The sequence below is a fragment of the Erigeron canadensis genome, chromosome 4, assembly GCF_010389155.1.
Source record: "Erigeron canadensis isolate Cc75 chromosome 4, C_canadensis_v1, whole genome shotgun sequence".
Classification (NCBI taxonomy): Eukaryota; Viridiplantae; Streptophyta; class Magnoliopsida; order Asterales; family Asteraceae; genus Erigeron; species Erigeron canadensis.
This window is the reverse complement of record NC_057764.1, coordinates 21,233,861-21,259,431: the sequence shown is the minus strand read 5'-3', so window position 1 is coordinate 21,259,431 and position 25,571 is coordinate 21,233,861. Positions and strand designations below refer to the sequence as shown.

Below are 25,571 nucleotides of genomic sequence, written 5' to 3'. Positions count from 1 at the left end.
AAAAAAAGTCCATGTAACTTACACATGTGTAAGTTAACTCCGACCACCACCATGATTTTCCGGCCACCGCGTCACCGAAAAATCATGTGTAAGTTACTAACTTACACATGTGTAAGTTACTTACACATGTGGTAAGTTACTTACACATGTGGTAAGTTACTTACACATTTGTAAGTAACTTACACATGATTTTTTGGTAGGCCCGTTGCCGGAATGTCTTAGTGTTTTTACAAAAAATCTTATATATCGTACTAGATGATGATGGTGGTGTGTAAGTTACGAAAATCAATGGTCTTTTTTTATGTGGACTCATTTTATCTTACATATATATATACTAGCCTTGTGCACGCGCGAGGGTATAGGAAAAAAAAGCTGGAAGTAGCGGTACCGTGTTATTACTCGAATGTATGATTCAACTCAAGTGTTTCTTAGTCCAGCTAAAAGTGCAAACCGCCGTTGTTGTTTTAGAGTGGGCATTTTTTATGTTGATTGATAAATTCAGTAACGCATGTGTTTTTTTTTTGTATACTATGTGAGCAACTTTAGGGAAGGAAAGGGTGGGGACACGCATAAGGGTATTTTTTTAAGGGTATTTTTGGAATTTTAGGGATAAAGTGTTTCATGACAGTATAGATTAAAAGGGTAAATTAGAGATTTTAAAGGTAAAGTGTTAAAATATTTTGGAGTAGTTTGTTTTATATATATACTATATATATATATATATATATATATATATATATATGAATATATATATATATATAAAGGAGGGGTTTATGAGAACCCTTAAAAAAAGAACTCAAGAACCCCTCTCCACCCTTGGATCAAAAAAAATGGATGGACTAGATTAAAAAACAAAAAACCCTCCCAACACTTGGGGGTATTTGTGTCACTCTTTTTACTTTTTTTTTCTTTTACTTTATTAAATTAATATAATTTTATCTAATTCACTAAAAAACTTTTATCTCACAAACCATAAATCGTTAAACGAAAAGAAGAGCATGGGTAGTCTTAGAATTTCGTCCTCTTTTATTAGAGATGCAACTCAACATACTTTTGACGACTTTTTAAGTTTCGTTTTTTTTCATCACGTTCATCTTACATATGTGTAAAGTATTATTCTTTGATGTTTACACATGTGTAGGATGAACCTTTTAGTGTTTTCCACTTGTCTTACACATGTGTAAGATGAATGAACATATGTACACAACAATGAAGGTTTAGGGCGGAGCCCGTCAATCCATGGCGGAGCCATGGTAGCCAAGGGCGGAGCCCGTCAGTCCATGGCGGAGTCGTAGCGGCTAAGGGCGGAGCCCGTTAGGAAGATCACCCATCACCCGTCACCCCCTATGACCTATTACCCTCTATGACCTAATACCCTATGACTTATCACTCTCAATAACCTATTACCCCCACTAGCTTTGGTTTATGAATATCCTAAGGGCGAAGCCCGTTCCGAATCATAATATTTGTTCAACCTACACATGTGTATGATGAACCTTTTAGTGGTTTTTGTTTATCCCTACACATGTGTAGGATGAACCTACAAACCTACACATGTATAGGATGAACGGGATGGGGAAAAAAACGAAATTTAAAAAGTCTTCAAAAGTATATCGAATTGCATCTCTAATGAAAGAGGACGAAATTTCAAGACTACCCATTCTTTTTTTTCGTCTAACGATATACGGTTTGTGAGATAAAAGTTTTTTTAATGATTTAGATATTTTTATTAATTTAATAAAAAGAGAGAGATGTGGACTTTTTCATAATGACAATCATACCCTTCTTGATCTTGATGAATGGAGGGCTGAGATTGGTTCTCGCGTTCTTTTTTGTTTATTGGTTCTCAAAATAACTCACCCCTATATATATATATTAATCTGTAAATGATATACCAAGATAAAGCCTATAAAAAAAAATGAAAAGTTGGGTGCATTTTACAAATTTCTTACAATCCTACATTAACCCCTTTTAAAGTATGTCAGACAAATGTATAATTAGATATATAATTTGCTATAGTGTAGTTTCTTTCCAAATTTACTCATTTAAATTGCAACTTAAAAGTTTATTTAGGTTTATTTGAACCAATATACTTCCTAGCTATATGCTCATATTATTGGTTAAAGTCTAATCTATAGAAAATGAACTTGTATATGGGTCAAACTAATTTTAGACGTGCATTTGTATGGCAAGTGTGTTACTCTCTAATTTTTTTATTGGAAAAGAAGTCAAAGTGAAATTCTATGGATGATGGGGGTTTTGTGTGAGTGAGTGGTGCACTTTCTTTGAGGGCTTACACGGAAGGAACGGCTCCAATGACACATCTTTTACGCCCAAATTAAATATTGTATTCCATTGGGGTTATCTACGTGGTAACCATTTTAATTGTATTATATCCACTTTTGATATGTATCGCGTCATTAGAAATATCGGTCACTTAGATACAAACATGAATACATGATGCATTACGTCACTATGAACTAAATAGAAGTTTGATATTTGTTTTATCTTTAAACGATCATTAAAATATTACTCCTTCCAAGCTTTATAAAAATAATTCACTTCTAAGCTTTATATATACTTGGTATGACTATCTTCCATTTGTATAACTTATAAACGAAGTGCTTTATATATATTCTCTAGACTTTTTAAAACTCTACATAAAAGTGAAACATCATACGTTATCAATTTATGAATGTCATTAGTCTATTATATATAAAGGGACGAAACTACATGTATAGTGGAGATAATATAGTGGAAATTTTTGTTAGATACAACGGGTCATAAAATATAGGATAACGAACAATACAATCAATTCTAATTTTTTAAAATACTAGCTGATTAAACCGCATATTATACTGGCACTCAAATAAACTTTGAATTTATAAAGATACAACACAACGAACATGTTTAACTTCTTAATATGTTGAACACTACTATATTGTATATTTTGAATGAGGAATGTTAAGACTACAATTTGTTTAAAAATCATAACATATAACAATTATACATCACATTAGCTATATTAAAAATCTAATGATAATTCAAATCATATACCTTTAACTCCAAAATAATAATTAATTTTGATCTACAAATTTGTTTCCCATTTTAATAGAAACCTTCCATGATTATCTACAAAAATAAATTAATATCATAATATTTTGAAATAAGTTTTCATTTTTCATTTTTTTATGTCCATTTTTAAATTTTTTTGGATGTCATAAATATATTAAGATTGTATAATAAGAAGTATTATTTAAGATAAAATGACATCATCACAATTTTGTTTTATTAATGTAAGTGATTTTTCTAACAATGACACTTACAAAGTTGTAAATGTGTAACTGAATGAAAGTAGACACGACTAAAAGTGCCAAATATTTTAAATGGTTAAGTCACTGGATGACCATCGTACTTTCCTTCTTGTACATGGTTGCCCATCAAACTAGAAAACTAAGTTGTATGACCAATATACTTTTCAAATTTGTACACGGTTGACTAAAAGTTTACCTTTTTACCGGTTACATTATTTTTTGATGACGTGACAATGACGTCGCAATTTGAAAAGTCACTAGATGATCATTGTACTTTCCTTCATGTACATGGTTACCCATCAAACCAGAAAACTAAGCTATATGACCAACATACTTTTCAAATTTATACACAGTTGACCAAAAGTTGGTCGGTTGACCAAAATTTGTACATGTATTTGAATCTAGTTTGGATTTGGGGGTTTTGAAAACCCTAGTTTGGAATTAAGAAATAAATTTCCAGATCTGTTGCATGTATAACAGATTTATTTTTATTGAATTTAGTTTGGAATTGGGGGTTTTGAAAACTCTAGCTTTATTTGACAATTAGTGAAATGAATTCGTTTTCAATATATGAGAATTTATGTTTGGTTAACTTTTTTAGAGTCTGCTGCTTCTGCCCGGAATATTCTGGTGTTAATTCAATATATTATTATTATTATACAAATTAGGAATACGTTTTTATACACATAATTGCTGACTGGGCATCCAAGTCATCGTTAAAAATAATCCACTTCATTGCTACGTCATCAAAAAAAATAATGTAACCGGTAAAAAGGTAAACTTTTGGTCAACCGTGTACAAATTTGAAAAGTATGTTGGTCATACAGCTTAGTTTTTTGGTTTGATGGGCAACCATGCACAAGAAGAAAAGTACGATGGTCATCCAGTGACTTAACCCTAAAAGAAAATACGTTTAACCGACTATCACCGGTCAACCTGTCAATTTTTGGTCAACTGTGTACAAATTTGAAAAGTATGTTGGTCATACAGCTTAGTTTTCTGGTTTGATGGGCAACCATGTACAAGAAGGAAAGTACGATAGTCATCCAGTGACTTAACCCTATTTTAAAAGAAAAGCCACTAAAAATAGTTGAAAATCATTAAAAAAACGTTATAATTAGTCGTGACAATATAGTTCACTACAACAAAAATGTAAATTTCTCACATTTATTTTCTAGCATTTTTAAAAAGTGTGAAAAAAATAAGTTAATTTGTTTACATTTAAAATTATATAAAAAGCATTCACACTTAGAAGTGTGAAAAAGTTTAAAAAATCATACTTTTTTCATAAGTATAAATAAAATGTTCACACTTAAAAATGTGAAACAATGTCAAACATTTTCACTTACAAGTGTTATTGCTAATTTGTCACACTCAAATTCCTCGCACTTTCTCTTGTGTGAGAAAATATGGTGTCACAATTTTTTTTTAGAACAGCAAGGGCCGGATCACGGGTATCCGGACTGGATACCGTAGACCTACCTGATCCCCCCCCCCCCCCCCCCCCCGCCCGCCCCACCTGGTAAAAGCTCCACGAAAGCCAAGACAAAATCCTGGCGGGCAATCGCAGGCCGAGAGTATCAAACCTGTGACTTCTTAGACAAAAGTCCGGATGTCCAACTACTGAGGTAATCAGTGAAGGACAATATGGTGTCACAAATTACTTCCACACTTTGGTGTGAATAATTATATATTTTTAAACACTTGAAAATGTGAACTTTTTATTTTTACATATATATATATAATTGTGAAAAGATTTTAATTGTTTAATTTTATTCACACTTTTAAATGTAAGTTTTTTCACAAATTTATAAGTGTGAACAAATTAATTTTTTTTTTACATTTTAAAAAGTACGAAAAAAAAAAGTGTTAATAGTAGAGGTTGTTATCGTGACCTTGAGAAGATACATCATACACATACAATACACATACATGATGAATTTTTTCTAGGGTCCGTTAGTTTTTGTGCCTTTAATCGGAGTTCCTTATGGCCGAATCACAAGGAATTTAGACATAAAACATATTATCATAGCATGCCACACAAATTCACAAAATTAAAATCATTCCAATCTTTCCGTTGAATACCTTATTAATTAGTTCTTACGTAGTTTAACCTCAAATGAGGCTGACATCTGTTAAACAGCTGCATTTCGGGACCTCCAGAAGCACCATAGGACACAACAATAACGAAATTCACCCCTTTTCAGTATCCCGATTTTTCGCTTACCTGGCTACACTCGTGAAGTGTTGTTATCAATGCAACAGTGATCTCATACATTTAATGAACAGCTACGTATATACATAGATTTGAAAAAAATATGACCTGGCTAAAAATGTGAAGTGTTGCCATAATTAATGTACCAGTGATCGTGTACAATCCCAGATGAAAATTTGTTATACGAGAGATTTTCTGTACGCATAGCACGTGTAATATAAAGTATGGTCCTATTAACAAAGTATATTTTCTTGTGTTACACCACTTATACAACCTTTGCCATAAATGTTGGTCTCATTAACCAATAGATCCATAAATTCCCACAAATTGTAATCGTGGGGTTCCCTTGAAGTTAGGCACGTTGGAAGTTAGGGTATGGTGGTAATGAAGTTTGGCAAATAAAATACTAGATTTGTGGTACGAAATGCATTCGATTATTTTTATATTTTTTTTACATCAAAGGTGGATTTTATTGAAATCAATCAGACTTGCAAGTACTGTAGCTAGTAGATGCAAAGAAAATATAAATGCAAATCAAAACAATGTACACAATTAACCAATTTAAGGTCGGTTGCACCAATCATCCCACTTGATCACCACCATATTAGGGATTGGCATTAGATGGATTATGGACTAGTTGTGGGCGTGGCACCACGTTGGAACACCGCCGCCAACCCCTCATCACGAGTGGTGACATCAAAATGAGTGGTCGGACCATGACCACGCATTCCATAATCCATTTTCTTCCAATCATTACATATGATTTTTCTTTCTTTTTATTTTTAAGTTTACTTTTTATTAAATAGTAGTGAGTGGTTGGATGCCAACAAAATTCGGATGAGTGGTGGAGTTGAGGTGACATAATATGATTGGTTAAAAGTGAGTAGTGAAAAAGGGATTAAGAGGTTGGTTGCCACCCCCCTTAGCTTTGTTCAATATCTAAGGTCGCGTTTGGTTCACAGAATTTGATGGAATCTGATGGAATTGGAATTGGAATTGAATTTCATTCCTTAGTGTGTTTGGTTGGTTAAAAATGGAATCACATTCCGTTGGAATGTTAACATTCTCTCATTTGATGGAATCTCCATTCCTTGTGGACAGGGGCGGAAGATGAACCCCTTTGTGAGGGGTGTAAAAAACTTTTCCCATTTTTTTGAGGGGGTAAATGTATATAAAAAAAAAAATTTAACTAAAATTTCAAGTAATTGCTAAATAATACCCAAATTTTTGGGGGGCTCTAAACCCCTTCTTGCCCCTTAAATGTTCCGCCCCTGCTTGTGGATGGAGGAAGGAATCTCATTCCGTCCCTCACTTGAATCTTCAAAAAATCAAAAACATTATGTCAAATTTCATTCCTTCAAATTCCAATTCCTTTGAAAAATTTCATTCTTTCCAAAAACATTCCGCGTACCAAATGCGCCTTAAAGGTCCACCAAGGATTGAACCTCCTAAAAAATCAACTTTGGGGACGGATTGAAAAACCTCATTGTAAATTGTCTTGTTCCTAGCTTTTTACAGGCTCCATATGGCAATACGGTGTATGCCATTAAAATCATTTTCCTTCATTTTTTTCCTTAACAAGAATGTTGAGCAGTTTGTGTAAGTTGAAAACATGAAATGCAAAGATCGGCTTAAGATTACACTATGGTTCAATTAATCTTCAAGCCGTATGTTTTTTTTTTTTTTGTTTTTTTTGAGAAACTTACTGAATTTAATTTGTTTATTAAAGATAGGAAGAACATAAATAATATGAATAAGAATGATTAATAAAAATTTAGATTATATGTATAATAATTTATTCGAGTTTTAAGGATATTATATATCTTTGAAATTTAAAAAAAATTGTTTTGATAGAAGAAGATTTATGATAGAATTTTAAATATAATTATTTATTTAATAAGTAATGAAAAATAAAAATCTAGAAAAAGGGAAAGAGGTTAGAGTAATTATGAAATAATTTTAGGCTTAAAAAGAGCTTTAAGAGGTGCACTACTAAAAAACTGACTTTCAGTGACGGCAAAATTCGTAGGAAAACGGCTTTACCGACCAATTTCTGACCAAAATGGTTCGTCGGAAAAACCAACCTCTTTCTTTAAAAAATTGACATGTGAGGGGTTCTATACCCAAGCTTAGGTACAAGATAGCCACATATTCCCTTCCCCCTATATATATATATATATATATATATATATATATATATATATACTTATAACCCTTTATAAAGTATATTGATCTATTCTATTTTAGGAAATTCAACATCTTTTATACCCAAAATACCATTATTTCTTAATCATAATTTCTCTACACACCTAATCTATATTGTTATACTATTTAATAAATAAAACAACTCTTTCTTTAAAAATGATGTAAGAATTATCTAAAATACCATTAATGATTAAATTACAATATCAGTTATTTATCCAAAATATTTTCATTAACTTTTTACATCAATTATCTACACCACTCGACGCTTCTTCCAATACCAGCAAGTGGCCCCCACCACCACAACGTTGCCACAACAACCACCGCCGCATTTCAAATTAAAACTCGACGTAAAAGATCTATGTTCTGAAAGATTGCACGTTTTGGAATATGACCCATAACTAACCAATAATATGGAGATGTACCAATTAGTCATCGTCCAATTAATACCAATATACCATAGTCCATAGAGTAGTAACAGATCAAGTCTTGGATTACACACACACAAACATGAAACATATAGGGGAAGAGAATATGAGGTTGTTAGGCATCTAAGTCGGGTGAAAAATCCTTCACATACATTTTTTAAACTATAAAAATCATGGGGTGCCAAACATTTATTCAAAATATTAAAATATTAGTATATATATGAGAGGTTTTTCACAAGTTATGTGCATAACAGCCCCATACTCACTTTTTTTTCTATATATATATAGGGAAATAATTAATCCTCCTAACCAAATAACCTACTAATCCTCCTAACTATGAGATAAGGATATGTGAAAAAATCAGGGGGCAAGATTAGAAAAAAGAATTAGTGAATACCACATGTCATTTTCTTAATGTATTAGGAGGATTATTAGGCTATTTGGTTAGGAGGATTTATCATGTTCCATATATATATATATAAATATATATATATATATATATATATATATATAAACAATCTAATTTCTTTATCTCCAAATTAATAATACTTTGGAGATAGATTAATTTGTTGATATTGTGTAAGAAAGTCCGCTAAAAACCACATGATGATAGTAATATACCTTTCTTGGTGATAGTAACTTACAAAGCAATGATAAACAAGGGTAGTTTGGTAATACTGTTGTTGATCTCCGTCAATTTTAATAATTACACCTTTATTGTAACAAATAAATTAGATTTTAGGCTCGTGTCCAAAATATAGACCTTATAACATTATTAATATTAGATGTTAACTTATTTTAATTTAAAATTTAATTCACTATTTTTAGTGATAGAAACTTGAGAAAATATTAAAACTTTGAGTTTTATATATTAGTATTCTTTAAAAATATGTTAATCGAAATTGTATAATATGACATGTTTAGCAATATATGAATATTACAAATTAAAAATCAAAATTTATAAATTGTGACATAATTAACGATATTTGAATATTAAAAACACATAATATGTCACTATCATTTTATTTTATTTTATTTTATTGTTATAATTACTTCTAAAAATAAGTAATAGTACAATTACTTTTAAAATCATGATATATTTACATTAAGTTTTATTTAGTTTTTAATTAAATTAATTTAATATTTATATGATAAAATGTACTATTAAAATATAGATTAGCTATTATTTTTTATTTATTATATTGAAGTTATTGATAAAAAAAATTTAAATTTGTGATGAAAAATAAAAAAAATTAAAATAAAGTAAAATTTAAAAGCAAAAGTCAACTTTTAAAAATTGAAAACTATGATTGGACGATAAATTATTAGAGTAACTATTTTTAGTGTATTAAAAAGATATGAACTATCTAGATTTTATATTACAACAAATTTGTCCTTTTTACGTATTTTTTAAAATTACATAACATTTTAATTTATTGTATTGATCATGCATCTTAAATTAGTTTTTAATGACTTATTTTTCTTTTCTTTTTTACCTTTTGTAGCATTTTCATAGGATAATACATAACAATTTATTTATGGTGTGCAAATTGCTTGCACAGTTAATTGTGAACAAATTTAAAAGTTTTATATTTGAAAATTGAGTATAAAAAAGTGGTTCATAATAATGAAAATGGTTCATGTAAATCGACTTATACATTTGTACGCATTTTTAAGTTCGCAAATCAATTATTCGCATGTCAAAATCTTCACACGAGACAAATACGGAAAAATTACTTTACGGAATATTTAATTTTAACATTTACAAGTGCGAAAAATATAATATTATATACGTTAACTAGAGTGTAAATTTCATCATAATTTTATATATCAAATGTGAAGATTTTAAATTTTTTCATAATACAAACGATTTAATAAATTTTATGTAATTTTAAAAGTATGTAGCATGAAGTGCTTACAAATGATCAATAATCGATTGTGTTGTTAATATAGTGTGTTATACACAAAGAATACCCTTTGCATGTGCACTTTTTATTTCTCCCATACCTCTTGCCATCAAAGTTCCACTTTCCTCTCTCTCGAAAATAATTGTTATATATAAGCTATAAAGATATATAATTGTAGGAAACCCACAAAAAGTTCAAAATCCAAAATCTCTACTTTTCTTGTATGTATGTAACTTTTTTCATGAAAAATAACGACCACAAAAACATGACCGATTCTTCTTCTTCTCCATCAACTTGGTATCAAGTCTATTTGAAGCTTAAATTCTTTTCAAGAATGCGAAGACGGTTCGCCAACAAGACCACGCCCAACGTTCGATGTGAGCCGCCTTCTAGTCAGTCTTGTAATGAAAGAATAGTAGATATGATCGTTGATCAAAGAGAAAAGATTGAAATAATTAATCATTGTGACGAAAATGATGACACGATTTTACAAAAGTCAGTAAAGAGGCTTCATTTTGGAAGCAAAGAAGAAAAGGCTGTCGCGGCTAAAGAGATTAAAAGACTCGCTAGAGATGATATGAGGCGACGAAAAATGATGGCGGATCTTGGTGTTATTCCGCCTTTGGTAGCTATGGTTGGTTGTGAATATACGGCAGCACATCGAAGGTTGGCCGTAGAAGCTTTAGTTGAGCTAGCAAATGGGACAATAACGTAAGTTTCAAGTTTATCATTTTTATGCAAAATAAATTAATCTTTTATTGTTTTTTTTTCTTTAATTAGTTACTTTTCTAATCAAAATGATTATTATTTAGAAATTAAGTTATATGTTAAGTTTATATATTAGTTAGGTATGTTAGTTTTGATATGATAGAGTAGAAAATATCTATAGAAATTTAAGTACTCGTATATAATTATGATTAGCTCATATTATTTCAAAGGTTTGTGGCTTTGTGCATAGATAGTCTTCCCGTGACCGGTGACTTATTTACTTTTAAAAAGGTAATTGATTTTGTTAATAATTTGTCAACATACATGTACTTGAGATAAATATATTACATAAGTTCTTAGAATATACTTTTTACCTATGTTATGTAGTTTTAATAGTACTCCTTTCATTTAGTTTCATTTTAAATGTTGCATACATTTCTATTTATGATCACCCCTCTTTAAATAACTATTTTCAAAATAGATTGATGTTCAATACATAACATATTTCCGATAAACTTTGTGTTAGTCAAATATATATATCCGGGACACAAAGAGTACATTATTATATCAAATATAGAATGATCAAATTAATCATATGATAATGAATCAAGTGGCATTTCATACTCCACCACATAATGCACTTTGATTACACTCAAATTCAATAATTAAATTAAAGCCTTTCAAGTTTTGAAAAAATCAAATATTTTTTTTTAATGTAAGTTCTTATTTTATTTTTTAATGAAAATTTATTTTACTCATACTCCTAACATACAAGAATGTTTATAATGCAACATATGACTTCCGAAAACTTCCTCCAGTAATCCATTTTCACGAATGTGAGAAGTGGAATGAGCCCAAATGAATTAACAACAATTAGTACATACATATTATATATGGGGAAGGAAATATAAGACTGTTAGGCAATTAAATTAGGTGATAAACTCTTAACATACTTTTTTTAAATCATAAAAATTATGAGAGGTCAAACTTTTATTCAAAATATTAAAATATTAGTATGTTAGGGGTTTTCACCCAAGTTGGGTGTATAAACTTGTGATAACTTTTTGATTAAATTTAATAAAATACGTTGAGTTAGATTAGAGGTTCCGGGTTAGTTCAAGCATGTTCAATGTGGAATTTTAGCTTACAATATAAGTGGCAATAGAACCAACTCCATGTATATATATATGGGAACCCAGTGGCCAATATATTTTGACCTATTCTATTAGACAAAAGTAACAATTAATTAAACATCAATATCAATAATTCAATACTACTAGTAGTAGATTTTTTTTAAAAAAATATTTTATCTTATTTTATAATTATCGTCTATAGGTTGCATTGACTCTCCACTAGAATCCACGATGGTAGGAATGAGTTGGAAGTGGAATCATAGCAGCTTGTTAGGCAGACAATTTCTAATAAATATAATTTATCGGATCATGTTGTCTTTAAATATTAATTATCAATATTGTTATTAATATTAACATAAAGTTTAAATCCTTTCAATATAGACATTTTTCGTTGAAAATTATTATCCATGTACACACTGCACGTAGTTTAGGTTCTTGGTGTGGTTTATTGTAGATTTGTAGTATTGCCGGTGCTTATAATGTAATCATCACATGGTTCATGAAATAAATTACCAAAAATATCATTAAGGCACGTTAATGTTTGTTTTAAGAAAATCAATCAACTATTTACAATATTAGATGAGATCAACAAAAGTATATAACAGAGTGTTTAAAGAAAATAGAGTTGGTGTTTTGTGAATTTATAATTATAAATGAAAGACCACTTAACCTTCACATAATGGAGCTAATTTCAAATTAATGAAGGCATTTTTGATATATGATTAATTTGATGCACTGTGAGAAAGTTAATTATATTTGTTTTGACAGTTATTTGATGTATGCTAACATGAATTAGTTTTTTTCTATATATATATTTTTTTTAACATTATGTTTTTTTTTATACTACAATTTAGATTTAAGTTGCCTATATATTTAAAACAAAATGAATGTCAGAGTTGAATAACATTGATATTGCTAGGTGAAACTTATTTTCTAATCTTTAGCTTCTGGAAAACGAAATTGCTATCTAGTCGCTTAAATCAAAATTCAACTATAATAATTGAGATGATAGTTATTTCTAGCAATATTTTACACACAAAAAGTTGTTCTATCTTCATTTGTTGAAATCCGAGTATATAGTTTTAAAAGCGGGCTTGTTGACTTATCACTGCCATATAATGTTCTTTTAACTTCTTGTGGGTTAGTATCCAACCATCAATAGGCCCCACCGCCCCAATATCAATATTTCAATGTCTCAAAATATATTATGTTCGTTATTGGTTATTAGAGTAAAACGTATAGTATATGATCTTTAACTAGTGGATCATGTTTAAGATGAATAAAGTTAATGTATGCTAAATAATATATACTACAATTATATAAATCTAATGCGCGAGAATTCACATACTATGGGTGTATAAATAAGTTTATCTAAACCGGACATGATTCACAATAATTTTCATTTAAGAAATTTTGATTCTTCTATATATATGTTATACTTTAATAGTTATATATGATTTTATATATAATTTTAATTTTATTTTCATGTTGTTGTGTTTGGTTTGCTAGGAACAAGGCTCTGTTGGTAGAGGCAGGAATCTTGCTGAAATTGTCGGAGAACATTAGAGTTGAAGAATTAGCCAAATATGAATATGCACAACTCATAATGTCTTTATCTTCGTTGGTGAATGTTCAATTCCCCATTGATTCATCAAAGATACTTCCACTAGTGCTACATATGCTTACATCAGATTCAAGTACTATCGAAACCAAAATGTTGTGTTTGACCACAATTTATAATATATCAACCGTAATAGGTAATGTCGGATCATTGGCAACCGATGAGCTCGTAAACGTTCTCTTGAAGTTATCTTCTATGAAAGAAGCATCAGAAAAAGCTCTTGCAACATTAGGAAATCTTGTAGTGACTTCAATGGGCAAAAAGGCCTTAGAAAGTAGCCCAATGGTGCCCGAATGTTTAATAGAAATTTTGACATGGGACGATAAATCAAAATCGCAAGAGTTGTCTGCTTACGTTTTGATGATACTAGCCCATCAGAGTTCGTTGCAACGAACGAAAATGGCAGACGGAGGAATTGTGCCTATTCTTCTTCAACTTGCCTTGTTAGGAAGCCCATTAGCACAAAAAAGGGCCCTAAAGTTATTGCAATGGTTCAAAGATGAAAGGCAAATGAAAATGGGTCCTCATTCCGGGCCACAATCGAGAAGGTTATCGTGCGGTTCGCCTTTGAATCGAGAGGATCGGAATGAGGGCAAAAAGTTGATGAAGAAGATGGTCCAACAAAGTTTGTATAGGAATATGGATACCATTACTCGTCGAGCAAATGGGGATTCAAATTCAAGCCCAAATGTCAAACTATTGGTGATTAGTTCAAGTTCAAAGAGCTTGCCATATTAGATACACAGAAGAAATACGAGTTTACCTTTATTTGTGCAATCTTTTCATTTTTCAATGTACATTAAAAGGAAAAAAGAAAAAAGAAAAAAATCGTCCTGTCAATGTACTCATGAGTTAATATTTTTGTCACAATTTTTTAACACTTATATTCTTTTTTAACACTTATATTTATTTATGTTCAATTCTAAATTGTCATTACGATATTTAGGTTTTTCTAAATGGAGTATTGATCAATTCCTTTGTTAATAAAAGTTATAAAAAATTATAAATGTTGATTGTGGTAGCATACTTAAAATGTTCTACTCTATGTCATAGTTTATAGTTCAATACTTTCAAATTAGAAGTTATTTTCTTTTTAGAAAATTTGACCAGGCCATATGTTGCGAATAAAAATTTTAATCTATCCATTTAAGGTTATGATCTCTACACAGAATATTTTTAGTATACACAAAAATGTATGCACAATATAGTTTTACAGTACAAGGATATGGATGTATATATTTTTATGTTTGACAAAAATATTTTATGTATAGATCACCTTTTTATCTATTTAATTAAATGATCCTCTGTACAAATTAAACATGCTTTAAGATATTGCAACGAGCCTGAAAAGCTGTATACATATCGGCACCCATTTGAATTACAGTACTTCAAAATCTATGCCACCTCATTTTTTAGCCATTCCTTTAATTCTTCTAGGTTTTGCAGTATACATTTTATGTCCCCTTGGTGACAACTTAGTTAACAACTAGAGACATGTAGCACGAAATAGAGGGCCGATAGTGATATTCGATATGGTTTGACCCATGAAATTTTTTTGGGCCTATGATCCATATATGTTGTTCATTGACTTGACAAAAAAAAATGTGTAATCAAAATAAGTGGTGTCGTGGTGAGGTCAACAATATTGTAAGTTGGACATCTTAAATTTTGACTTGTAGTTTGAACTATTCATATTTAGTTTATCGTTTTTTTTCATTCTTTTTTCTTTTTACGAATGTGAATATCATTGTAACTATTTTGTGTGTAGGTATAAGTGTCTCCTCAACAGACTACTTTCACCAATAGATGTCAAAAAATCGTCACGGATTATATGTTTAGCTTACAAGAACTTTCACAAACAATTATGTCCGTTCTTCAATGAAAGTTGTTTTGTTATATTTTCTATTGAGTTATTTGTTAAAAATTAATGTCAACTCATACACCGCACGGGCCAAAAACCTATTTACTCTAATTCTTCTAGGTTTTGCATTTTACATTTTATGTCTCCTTGGTGACAACTTAGTTAGCAACTAGAGACATGTAGCACGAAATGGAGGGCCGAAAGTGATATTCGATATAGTTTGACCCATCAAATCTTCTTGGGCCTATGATCCATATTTGTTGTTGATTGACTTGACAAAAAATGTGTAATCAAAATAAGTGGTGAGGTCAACAATATTGTAAGTTGGACATCTTAAATTTAGACTTGTACTTTGAACTATTCATATTTTGTTTCTCATTTCTTTTTCATTCTTTTGGGTATTATATTTTCAGACATTGTCCTCTATAAAGATTTAATTTTATCTTGCTTTTTTTCTTTCTTTGTCCTTCTACTTTCATTTGTAAATAATAAATGTACGTATAGTTTGTGGGTTAAATCGGTTAATGGTTCAACGGAGATTTACCAGAGAATAATTTAGTCGTTTCTAACTATTATTAATGTACGCTATACTAATATAAGATTTATGATAGAGCCATATGATATAAGATTCAAGTACTGTCAAAACCAAAAATGTTGTTTTTAGCCACAATTTATAATATATCGACAATGATATATATGTAGCTAATATAAATTTTAATCTATCTATTTAATTAGGATGATGATCCATAAACCACAAAATATATTCAAAAATGTTTTACCGTATAATAAAATGAAATATGTTTGATGATATACGACTAAAAAATGATATACAAATCACCACCCATTTACGACGTCATGTAACGAGTGTTCGGTTTAACTTATAGGAGGTCGTTCTTTTCTCGTGTTATCGGAATTTCATTTCTTATTTTAGTAGTTGTGGTTAATTTAAGTGTTTGCAGCTCTTATGGCCATGTTAGAGTCTTGTTATAGTTTATACTTTGTTCGGGATCAGATCATTTATTATTTGTATTGGCTAGTTTCCTGCCAGTGCTGGCTTGACAGTGATGTTGGGTAAGGCATGGGCCTAAGGCCCACCAACTACCAAGGCCCTCAAAAGTTAAATACATTAACGTCAATGTTTAGCTATTACTATATGGATGTTTTTTAAAGGTTAATGAATTAATAGTTGATCTAAAATAAATAGCGGTTTCTAATGTCTGTGTGAACATGAACTTCACTTTTTTTCGTGAAAATCAAAGTTTTATTACTTAATAGTTAATCTAGAAATTTAAATAGTGGTTGTAGGTTACCATGATTTTGACATTCAAGTTTATAAAAAATATTTTGATTATCCCTTATTTTTCAATTTTACATCTCTTGTTTTATTTAATTCTTTAGTTCTCTGAATCTCTCATCTCTTCGGTTTTATAAAAGGTATTTTGATTATACCTTGTCCAAGGTGATACGAACTTAATTTGAAAGGCAGATAACAATAAAACACACTATTCGACAATAAAGGAGGATCGGATGGTTTCTACACTAATCTTTTTATTTTACACTACTCACAATAACATGTAACAATCAAAGGCAACAGGTACTAGCATACCAATGAAAGACAGTATTCCATAAAACAATAGAAAGTAGCAGATCCACAAGTAGTATAAAACACACCACTACATAAGCGACTTTCACACTACTTCTGTATATCCGCGATGAGGCAGGTACTCTTTTTCTTTTTTTGCTTTCTTTGTTTACGTGTATTTTAACTAGGCACCGAAATCAATCTTGCTTAAGGCCTCCAAAAAGCTTAAGCCGGCATTGTTCTGCTATCATTTTTTATATAAAATTTAATGTCGTTAAAAAAAAAAATCACCACCCATTTAATTTAATTAATTAATATGTACTTCAAAATCTACCCTGCCTCAATTTTAGCGATTCCTTTCGCTTCTAGGTTTGTGCAGTATTTGTTTTATGTCCCCTTGGTGACAACTTAGTTAACAACCAGAGACATGTAGTACTAAACATAGGGCCGATAATGGAAGTTCGATCTGTCCCGTATGATATGACCTTCCAATCTTTTTAATTGCTACACTCAACAGTTACCTTATTACATTAGCATGGATGCAATGTATAAGTTTTCATATGTTAGAAACCTATATCTTGAGAAATGAATACGAGTTCTTACTAGATAGATTGCCAATACTACAAAGTTTTGTCTTGGTTATGATTAATCAATCAACACGAAAACAAGTTTGATTACAACCAAAACCAGTTTTGAAAAAAACAAACAAAACCAAAACTACGAAACAAAATATTTATAATCAACAAAAAGAAACTAATACAAGTATATATAAACTTTCTCTTTTTTTTGCGATAGCTTGTTTAGTCGTAGAAAGTTATAAACCAACATAAATTATTCAATCTACACATAAATTAATGATATATGGACTGTATTTATATCAAATTTTATATTTTATATATACATTTTATGGGTTTTGATCATTTGAAAACTAACTTTCTTTTTGCTAAAACATACTGTGATCTGAATTTAACACAATGTGTTTTTAATATGTTTTTCGAAAACACATTGTGTTAAGTTCATATAATAGTGTGTTTGAACAATTTTCTGATTTACAGAGCTATCAAAAATACACTGTGATTTAAAACTTAACACAACGTATTTTAGATTACACAATAAAAACACATTGTGTTTTATAAAACACAATTAAAACACATTGTGTTAAATTCAGATCACAATGTGTTTTGACTAGTCTTTCTAGTTTTCATAGAAAATTTAATTTTCAAATGAACATTTCACTACATTTTATATAATAAAAATGTTGCATAACTCAACAACAAGAGAAAGTACCCGCATGTACGGTGATGAGATGGTGAGCGTGATTGTCATAGAGTGCGATATGTCATAGAAGATGATAGGTCATAGAGGTGATAGCCAAATGCCTTAACAGTACAAGTTCCGCCCTCAGATTTAAAAATTGGTCGAAAGTATATCGAATGGCATCTCTAATAAAATAACATTAAATTTTAAGAACACCCATATTATTTTTATATATAATTTATCAATGTACGGTTTTTGAGATAAAAGATTTTAAAAGAATTAGAGGAATAAAAAAATTTATAGAGAAAAAGGAAAAAAAATGAGTGGTTGAGATTTGATAAAAAATATGAAAAAGAGTAGTTGAGATTTACTCGAAGGATATTATAGTCATTTTAGGTAAATATATTTAAATTAGTAAACAAATAATAAGGTTTTCAAAAACTTTTGTTAAATGTTGAAAAATAAAACGAAGAGAGCAAATATATTATAACTAGGTGGTTCATAATGCATCGCGTTGCGGGGCCAAATCATTTTTGCGCGTTTTGTTTTTGAAAAATAATACCACAAATTCGATATAATTGGTTTTTTATATAAGAACGACATTTCAATCTATTTCCACTCCTAAATTAATAAGTATATTTATTCAAGAAAAAACGGAAAGATAGAAATGTTAAAAAAAAAAAAACAACTATCAAGCTAAAGAAAAAAACACTTAAAGGGGAGCATTAGAATAAAAGTAAAAAAATATATATATATAAAACAAATACGTTTAAAAAGTAGATAATTTAAAAAAAAAATATAGACATAAAATACACACAAATAATACCATAAAGTTACAAAATAGATGTTTAAAAAAAATAAAATGCTACAAAGTATATAAAAATTAAAAAAATATATAATACAAAACATCAAAATAAAAAAAGATACATAATTTAAAAAATAGGAAAAAAAATGTTTAAAAAGCAAAACAAAGAGAAAAAGAAATAAACAAAAGAATAAAGGGGGAACATGCAATATTTTGAATCTGAAACCAAAAAGTAACAAAAGGATAAGGGGTTGAGTGTTCCAAAAGGGAGATTGATAGAGGAACATTCTAGAATTCTAGTTTCTTTATTTTGAACTCTTTGGTTTCCTTCATATTCAATTTAAATTATTAATAGTTTCGGATTTTTTTTGTCATGTATCCCCTATAAATTGGGATCCAAGTCTTGTTATTATATAGTTTTTGATAATTATATGAAAAGTTTTTTCTTTCCTTTCTATACATATGTGTGTGTTTGGTGTGTGATATTTTATACTTTTTGGTATTCTATTTGAATCAATGAATTATTAGAAGAATTGTTTTTGGGTATTCTTTGAATCAACAGGTTCAATTATTTATCCATTTTTCTTGCTGCATCACATAGTCGTCTCCATAAGAATCTAGCTTTTCTTTATAAAATAACCCAGAAACACAAATGATGTGAGGGCCCTCCACTGAGAATGTTACCTCTTCAGATTCTTTAATCTCGATACTCAATGAGCATGTCTACTTTATTATTTGGGAACACTGAACATAAGCATCGCAAATTTTTATCGACAATAACATTACAAAAACCAACAACTTTTCTTCCGATGAATCACGACCTAGTGTTGCCTTTAGGATACGAAGCTTTCTTCTTTCACGATAAACATATGGTTTTCCAGGCTTTATTTCAATTTCCCAATACGCCATCTGTTGTTTAAGTGATGAGAAAAAAAAAATTCAAAAAGCGTGTATTTGTGTATGTTGAAACTCTAAAACAAAAGAGATTGTTTAAGTTCCATTGATATATGTTTCTTTATTAAGATCACAAGACAACATTATACATATGATTTCAAATTTGAATTTGAAATCATACAACCCTTAATTATTGTTTCACTTCATCAAGGTAGATGATAAAACACATATCTTATAATCACACTAACAATGATTATGACAAACATTAACATAATATAATTCATCATCATATTAAGAGAAGAATCTAAGACAAAATAAATTATAAGATGCAGCTACTTTTTTTTTTCGTGTCTCATTTTTTTTTTTTTTTTTTTTTTGCGGCTACTTCACTTGCCCAAAAGACCAATTTTGTCGAATCTCCTGAGCCCATCAAAGTGAACTTTGGGCTATCTCTTCTCTTTCCTCTCTTCCCAAGCCCATTTACAAAGTAAACATACGTCTCCTTTTATTTTTAAACTTTCGCTCGTTGACTTCCGTTCCTTTTGTAAGCCGTATAGCTTTTCTTGCTATAAGTCTCCACATCACATATTATTAAACTAGCTTATAGACCCGAGGAGTTATTTTAGTAATAAAACTTAATCATACTTTTAACTATGTAAAGATATATATAATTAAAATTTTACAAATGTAATTTTATAAAAACTATATTATATATGTGATGATATACCCCTCCGTCCTTACAAAAGGTCACGACTAAGGAGATAAACTTTAATGCTGTGTTCTCGAGTTTTTTATTGAAGAGAAAGGAAAAGAATATGAAGGATTTTTAAAATATTTGTGTTATTGAGTTTCATTAAAGAGAAGAAGAGAAAAGAAAGGAATGGAGTTGGAAGGAGAGTTCAATACATTTTGGTTACAATTTTTTCCTTCCACTTTTGAGATGATTTGGAAGGAAAGAAAATCTACCCCTTCTCTTCCATTCACCCCTCTTCTTTTCTTTCCCTTTCCTTTAAAAAAGAACTCGAGAACACAGCGTAACTTACTGTTGGTGCTAGGGTACGTTGAGACAGAAGTACAACCATTTTCTTCTGCGAACTTTCGGAACCTAATTGGGAACCATATCGTGATTGGGTACCGAAGACCTGATCGACGTAGTAGCCAAGAAATGTTTTTCAAGTTGTGAAGGGTTTGCACCTTTACTTTTTGTCATGTTTACTTCCAGCCAAGCCCTGGGCTATCTCATTTATCCTCTCTTGCTGAGCCCATTTTCAAAATAAAACATAAGTCTCGTTTTATTTTTAAACTTTGGCCCGTTGACTTCCATTCCTTTTGTAAGCCGTATGGCTTTTCTTGAACAAAGTATCAATCTCACATCTTAAACAACATCTCATTTGAAGTAACCACCATAATTATATTAGCAAAAAATATCCATCACCATTCAACTTTCTTTCTTCCTCCAAATTATGGTGATGCTTAAGAAGCAAAGTAATAGGAGTTAAATACCTTTAACTGTTTATTGATAACTTATTGCTTCTAATATTTTTTTTACTAAGTATATGCATATACTACATTAAATCTGTACGATGCATGATTAAAAATTACTTTTTGCAATAAAAGTGGGTCAAGATCTATTTTATATATGAAAAGGCTATATTTAAAAGCAAAATAGTACAAATTTTTTCGCATATCGTTAGTGTGAGACAGGTGCGATCAGTAATAGATTATTGCACCATAATAGTTGCAACAAACAATAAATATATATATATATATATATATATATATATATATATATATATATATATGTGACATTTAAATGGTTTATATTCTTTGTAGATCACAACAAATTAACTAATTTATAACTTTGAGTTATTAAAGCCAAATGTGGTTGCAGTACGTATAATCACCTTAGATGTCAAGCTATTTGTACTAAGTCACGTTTAATTGTTTCATAAAATGGAGAAATGGAATTTCAGGTTAACTACTTTTATGCATTTAATTTTTGAGTAAAACTTTGCAATTCAAATTTTTTTTCATAAATTCATAGTTTATTAAGTGTAATCATCTTATTTAAATATTGACATGAATTTATTATAAGTACACGTATTATTTATCCATTAAAAATATCATACATGACTATATAATGCAGCTCCCATGAACATTTTAAACCATGTCTCCATAAGTAATCGAAGATAAAAATTATTATCTATGCATCAAATAAACTTTTACTAGATTAAACCCTGTACGTTATACGGCTAAAAACTATATAATTTTGAAAATTATTAGCCAAAAATAAAATTTAATGATTCTAAATAAATTTCATATAAAAGTTTTGTACAACATTCATATAATTTAGGAAGATTTTTAGGCTATTAATTTAAGAGATTTTTCATTTCCCTTAAGATAAATTATTTTAACTTTCATAATTTTGTTTTTAAAAGAACACTTAAACAAAAATAAATAGTTTAATAATATCATTAAAGTAATCATTAAAATTACGAATTTAACAATACTTCTCAGAAATTTACAATTGTTGTAAATGATTTACTGGTGGTCCAATATCATGTGAGTCCAATATCAAAACTGTCAAACGTTTCTTATTCTTAGGTCTTAAAAAGAGAATATGATTAACAAAAAAAAACTCATCCTGTTTTATTATAAAGGGAAACAAAACTATGAAAATAGTTACACGAAGAAATTACAAACTCTAAATCAATATTATACTCTTTAGAAAAAGAAATAGGTGAAGGAATCTATTAAAAGAACAAAGCACGAAGTCATTCGGAGTTTGTAAAACACCATCCATCTCTTTATAATCCGAGAGCAAATTACATACACAATTGCAAGCAAAAGATCACCCCACAATTATTCATAAATTATCTAGAAATTAGAAAAGAAATATTCTTTTAAAAGAGAAAATAGAAAAGAAAAATCCAAACGCATTAACTTGAAAGATTTCATATAACACGGATAATTTATTCGGAATAAAATAGTATTTCCAATGACCCTCTTAATAATTTTTAAAGAGATTCTATAATATAGACTTTAGACCCGTGTCATATACAAGGGTTTTATAACTCTATTAGCAAAAGAATTAATTAATGAAACAAAAAAATTACTTATACGTTAAATGTAAAAATATATTTAAAAAGGAATTGAGATATTTAAATGTAAATACTAGATGATAAATCATATCAAGGTTGGATGGTGTAACAGGGTTTTTATACAAACTTTTCCAAATAAACAATATCTTAACTTTGATTACATCATTGACCGGAGTCTCAATGATGTCTTGCAAAAAAATAATTTTATTCTCGTTAGTCATAATTACATATTCTTGCAAAAAAAATGTATCCTAAATATTATCTGATTACAATGATTAATAACAATAATATTGCAATTAATTTGATTACAGTTAATAATATAAAATAAAATATTGATATACATAGACATTATGCAATAAAGTATTAATTATTTTTAAATTAGGTTAAAAGTGTAAATTTGTAATGAAAAACCAAAAAGGTGTAAATTAATTTAGACATGTATTGATTTAATTAATATTGAGAAATTGAGAGCTATGATTGGTCAATTAAAGTTATATGGATATATCAGTAAAAGAAATCGTAAGATATATTTTGGACTTGTTATAACCATCCAATATATAAAGAAGTGTATGAATTATCAATTTTCATTAGCCCAATTACATTTTCATTAGCCCATATACACGGGTACGTAATGGAGTTTGGGTCAATTTTCATTAGCCCAATTACACGGGTACGTAATGGAGTTTGGGTCAATACTACTATTACCTATGTGTTAATACATCCAAGTATCCAACCAAACATCCCTTAAAGTATACGAGTATTTCTTTTATTTTAACAGCTAAATATTACACCAGATCTATTCATACTTTTAAAACTATCTCAAATATCTATATCAAAAATTGTTTACCTCTATGAAGTTGGATAAGTCCATATTGGCCCTTAATTGATCTACTAATTAAGGAAAATGTAATCGTGGGGCATACTTTAAAATTTTTAAATGAATACTTAATTTGTATTTGAAGGAACACCAGATAATGTTGGTTGGAGATTCCTCTTTTCTTTGAATGCTTAAGTACTGTTTCACTCTATATTAGCAAATGATAAATGGACCATGCATTGTTGCATTCTGTACTCCATTACTTGTTTGTGAAGTTTCCACTACCTTTCTAATCCAATTATGTTAATATTCAACTAATCAATAAGTACGTAGTTGTTGGCCAACACAACCAACTCAAATTATTCCAAATTCCTTGATCGACATCATGCAATATTATGTAGCATCCAGTTTATACTTAAGGGGTTACATTTTGTGAAGTCAAATTATTGGTGCAGTCGTCAGGATGTTTTCCCTTGAGGGGTTACATTTTGTGAAGTGTAGGTTCCAATCTTGCCAAATATATTTGGAGATGAGGCCTTTGTAATGTTATATAACACATCCAAAATATGAGGGAGCAAACCCTTTGTGGGGCCAGGATTCGAACTTGGGATAAACGGACTAATTTGAAGAGTGTTATTGGTCGTTCATCCTTCGCTAAAAAAACAAAATAAAAATCAACTTTATCCTGATTTGACTTGTTACAGTCAAATTTCACAAGAAACGTCTAACGTGAAGATAGTTTGTTTACTAATTAAACATGTTTTAATTATAGACGGTGAATGACATCGCAATTTGTAATTGGACAAGTTACATTCCTTCGCTACTATCACACCTACGGATCACTAAGACCATGTGATATGAGGCATTTCATGGGTTGGGGGTCTTTGGCCATATGACTCCATGTCATCATGCTAGACATTCTTAAAAATTAGGAGTGTGAGACATCTTGCATGCGTGGGGTCTTTGGCCATGTGACATCAACTAATGATTTATTATTATTATTATTATTATTATTATTATTATTATTATTGTTATTTCTATTATTATTTTTGCACTTATAATTTTATAAACTACATATTAAACTAATAAAAAAGTACATAAATATAAAATCCTAAATAATTTCCAATACTTACCACTATAAAAAAAAACTTTTGTAACTAAAAGACTAACGTATTTATTGAAGTCGGGGACAGATTCATCAACTTGTCGCGAATGGGTCGTCCATACGTGATCCACTAAAAGCAACTATATTATAAACTAACATACGAACTATAAAAACTAAAAGCAACTATATAAAAGTTTTGAGTCAAAAAATTGTATAGGTACAAAAGTGTCCTAGTGCGTCACGTGAGGTCCTTTCTGATATGCCAAAGTTCTTGTCAAATGCGTCAACACTAGTGCCATATGCCAATTGGCGAGCGCCAATGTACATTTTAGTTTAGTTGAGAAGCCAAGCTTCTCCGACCTATCGTATCTTTGTTGGAAAAATAGATACTCGGCTTCCAAATCATCACATATTTCGAGAAATAACTGTTTGGTCATGCGATAACGCCTCCTAAATTTCTTTGCATTGTATATCGGTTCGGCGACAAAGTAGTTACACATGATTCGAGCCTCATCTTCTTCACGCCTTCGCACAATAGTAACCCGTATTTTAAATCGTGGTCGTACAACTTCATCTTCCTCATCATCATCCTCACCATAAACGCGATTATCCATCATAGAA

General features: G+C 29.7%; 1 protein-coding gene across 1 annotated transcript; it reads left to right on the top strand.

Annotated features, from left to right (window-relative positions):
• Positions 1-10,260: 10,260 nt before the first annotated feature.
• On the top strand, positions 10,261-14,412 carry LOC122596753 (U-box domain-containing protein 7). Its single transcript, XM_043769383.1, has 2 exons — positions 10,261-10,777; positions 13,417-14,412. The coding sequence occupies exons 1-2, from the start codon at positions 10,290-10,292 to the stop codon at positions 14,264-14,266; spliced, it is 1,338 nt and encodes a 445-aa protein (XP_043625318.1). The 5' UTR covers positions 10,261-10,289; the 3' UTR covers positions 14,267-14,412.
• The last annotated feature ends 11,159 nt before the right edge of the window (positions 14,413-25,571 follow it).

Coding starts and splice junctions, on each gene's coding strand:
- LOC122596753 (XM_043769383.1), top strand. CDS start 10,290: ATGTATGTAACTTTTTTCATGAAAAATAACGACCACAAAAACATGACC. Junction 10,778..13,416: donor CTAGCAAATGGGACAATAAC/GTAAGTTTCAAG, acceptor TTGGTTTGCTAG/GAACAAGGCTCTGTTGGTAG.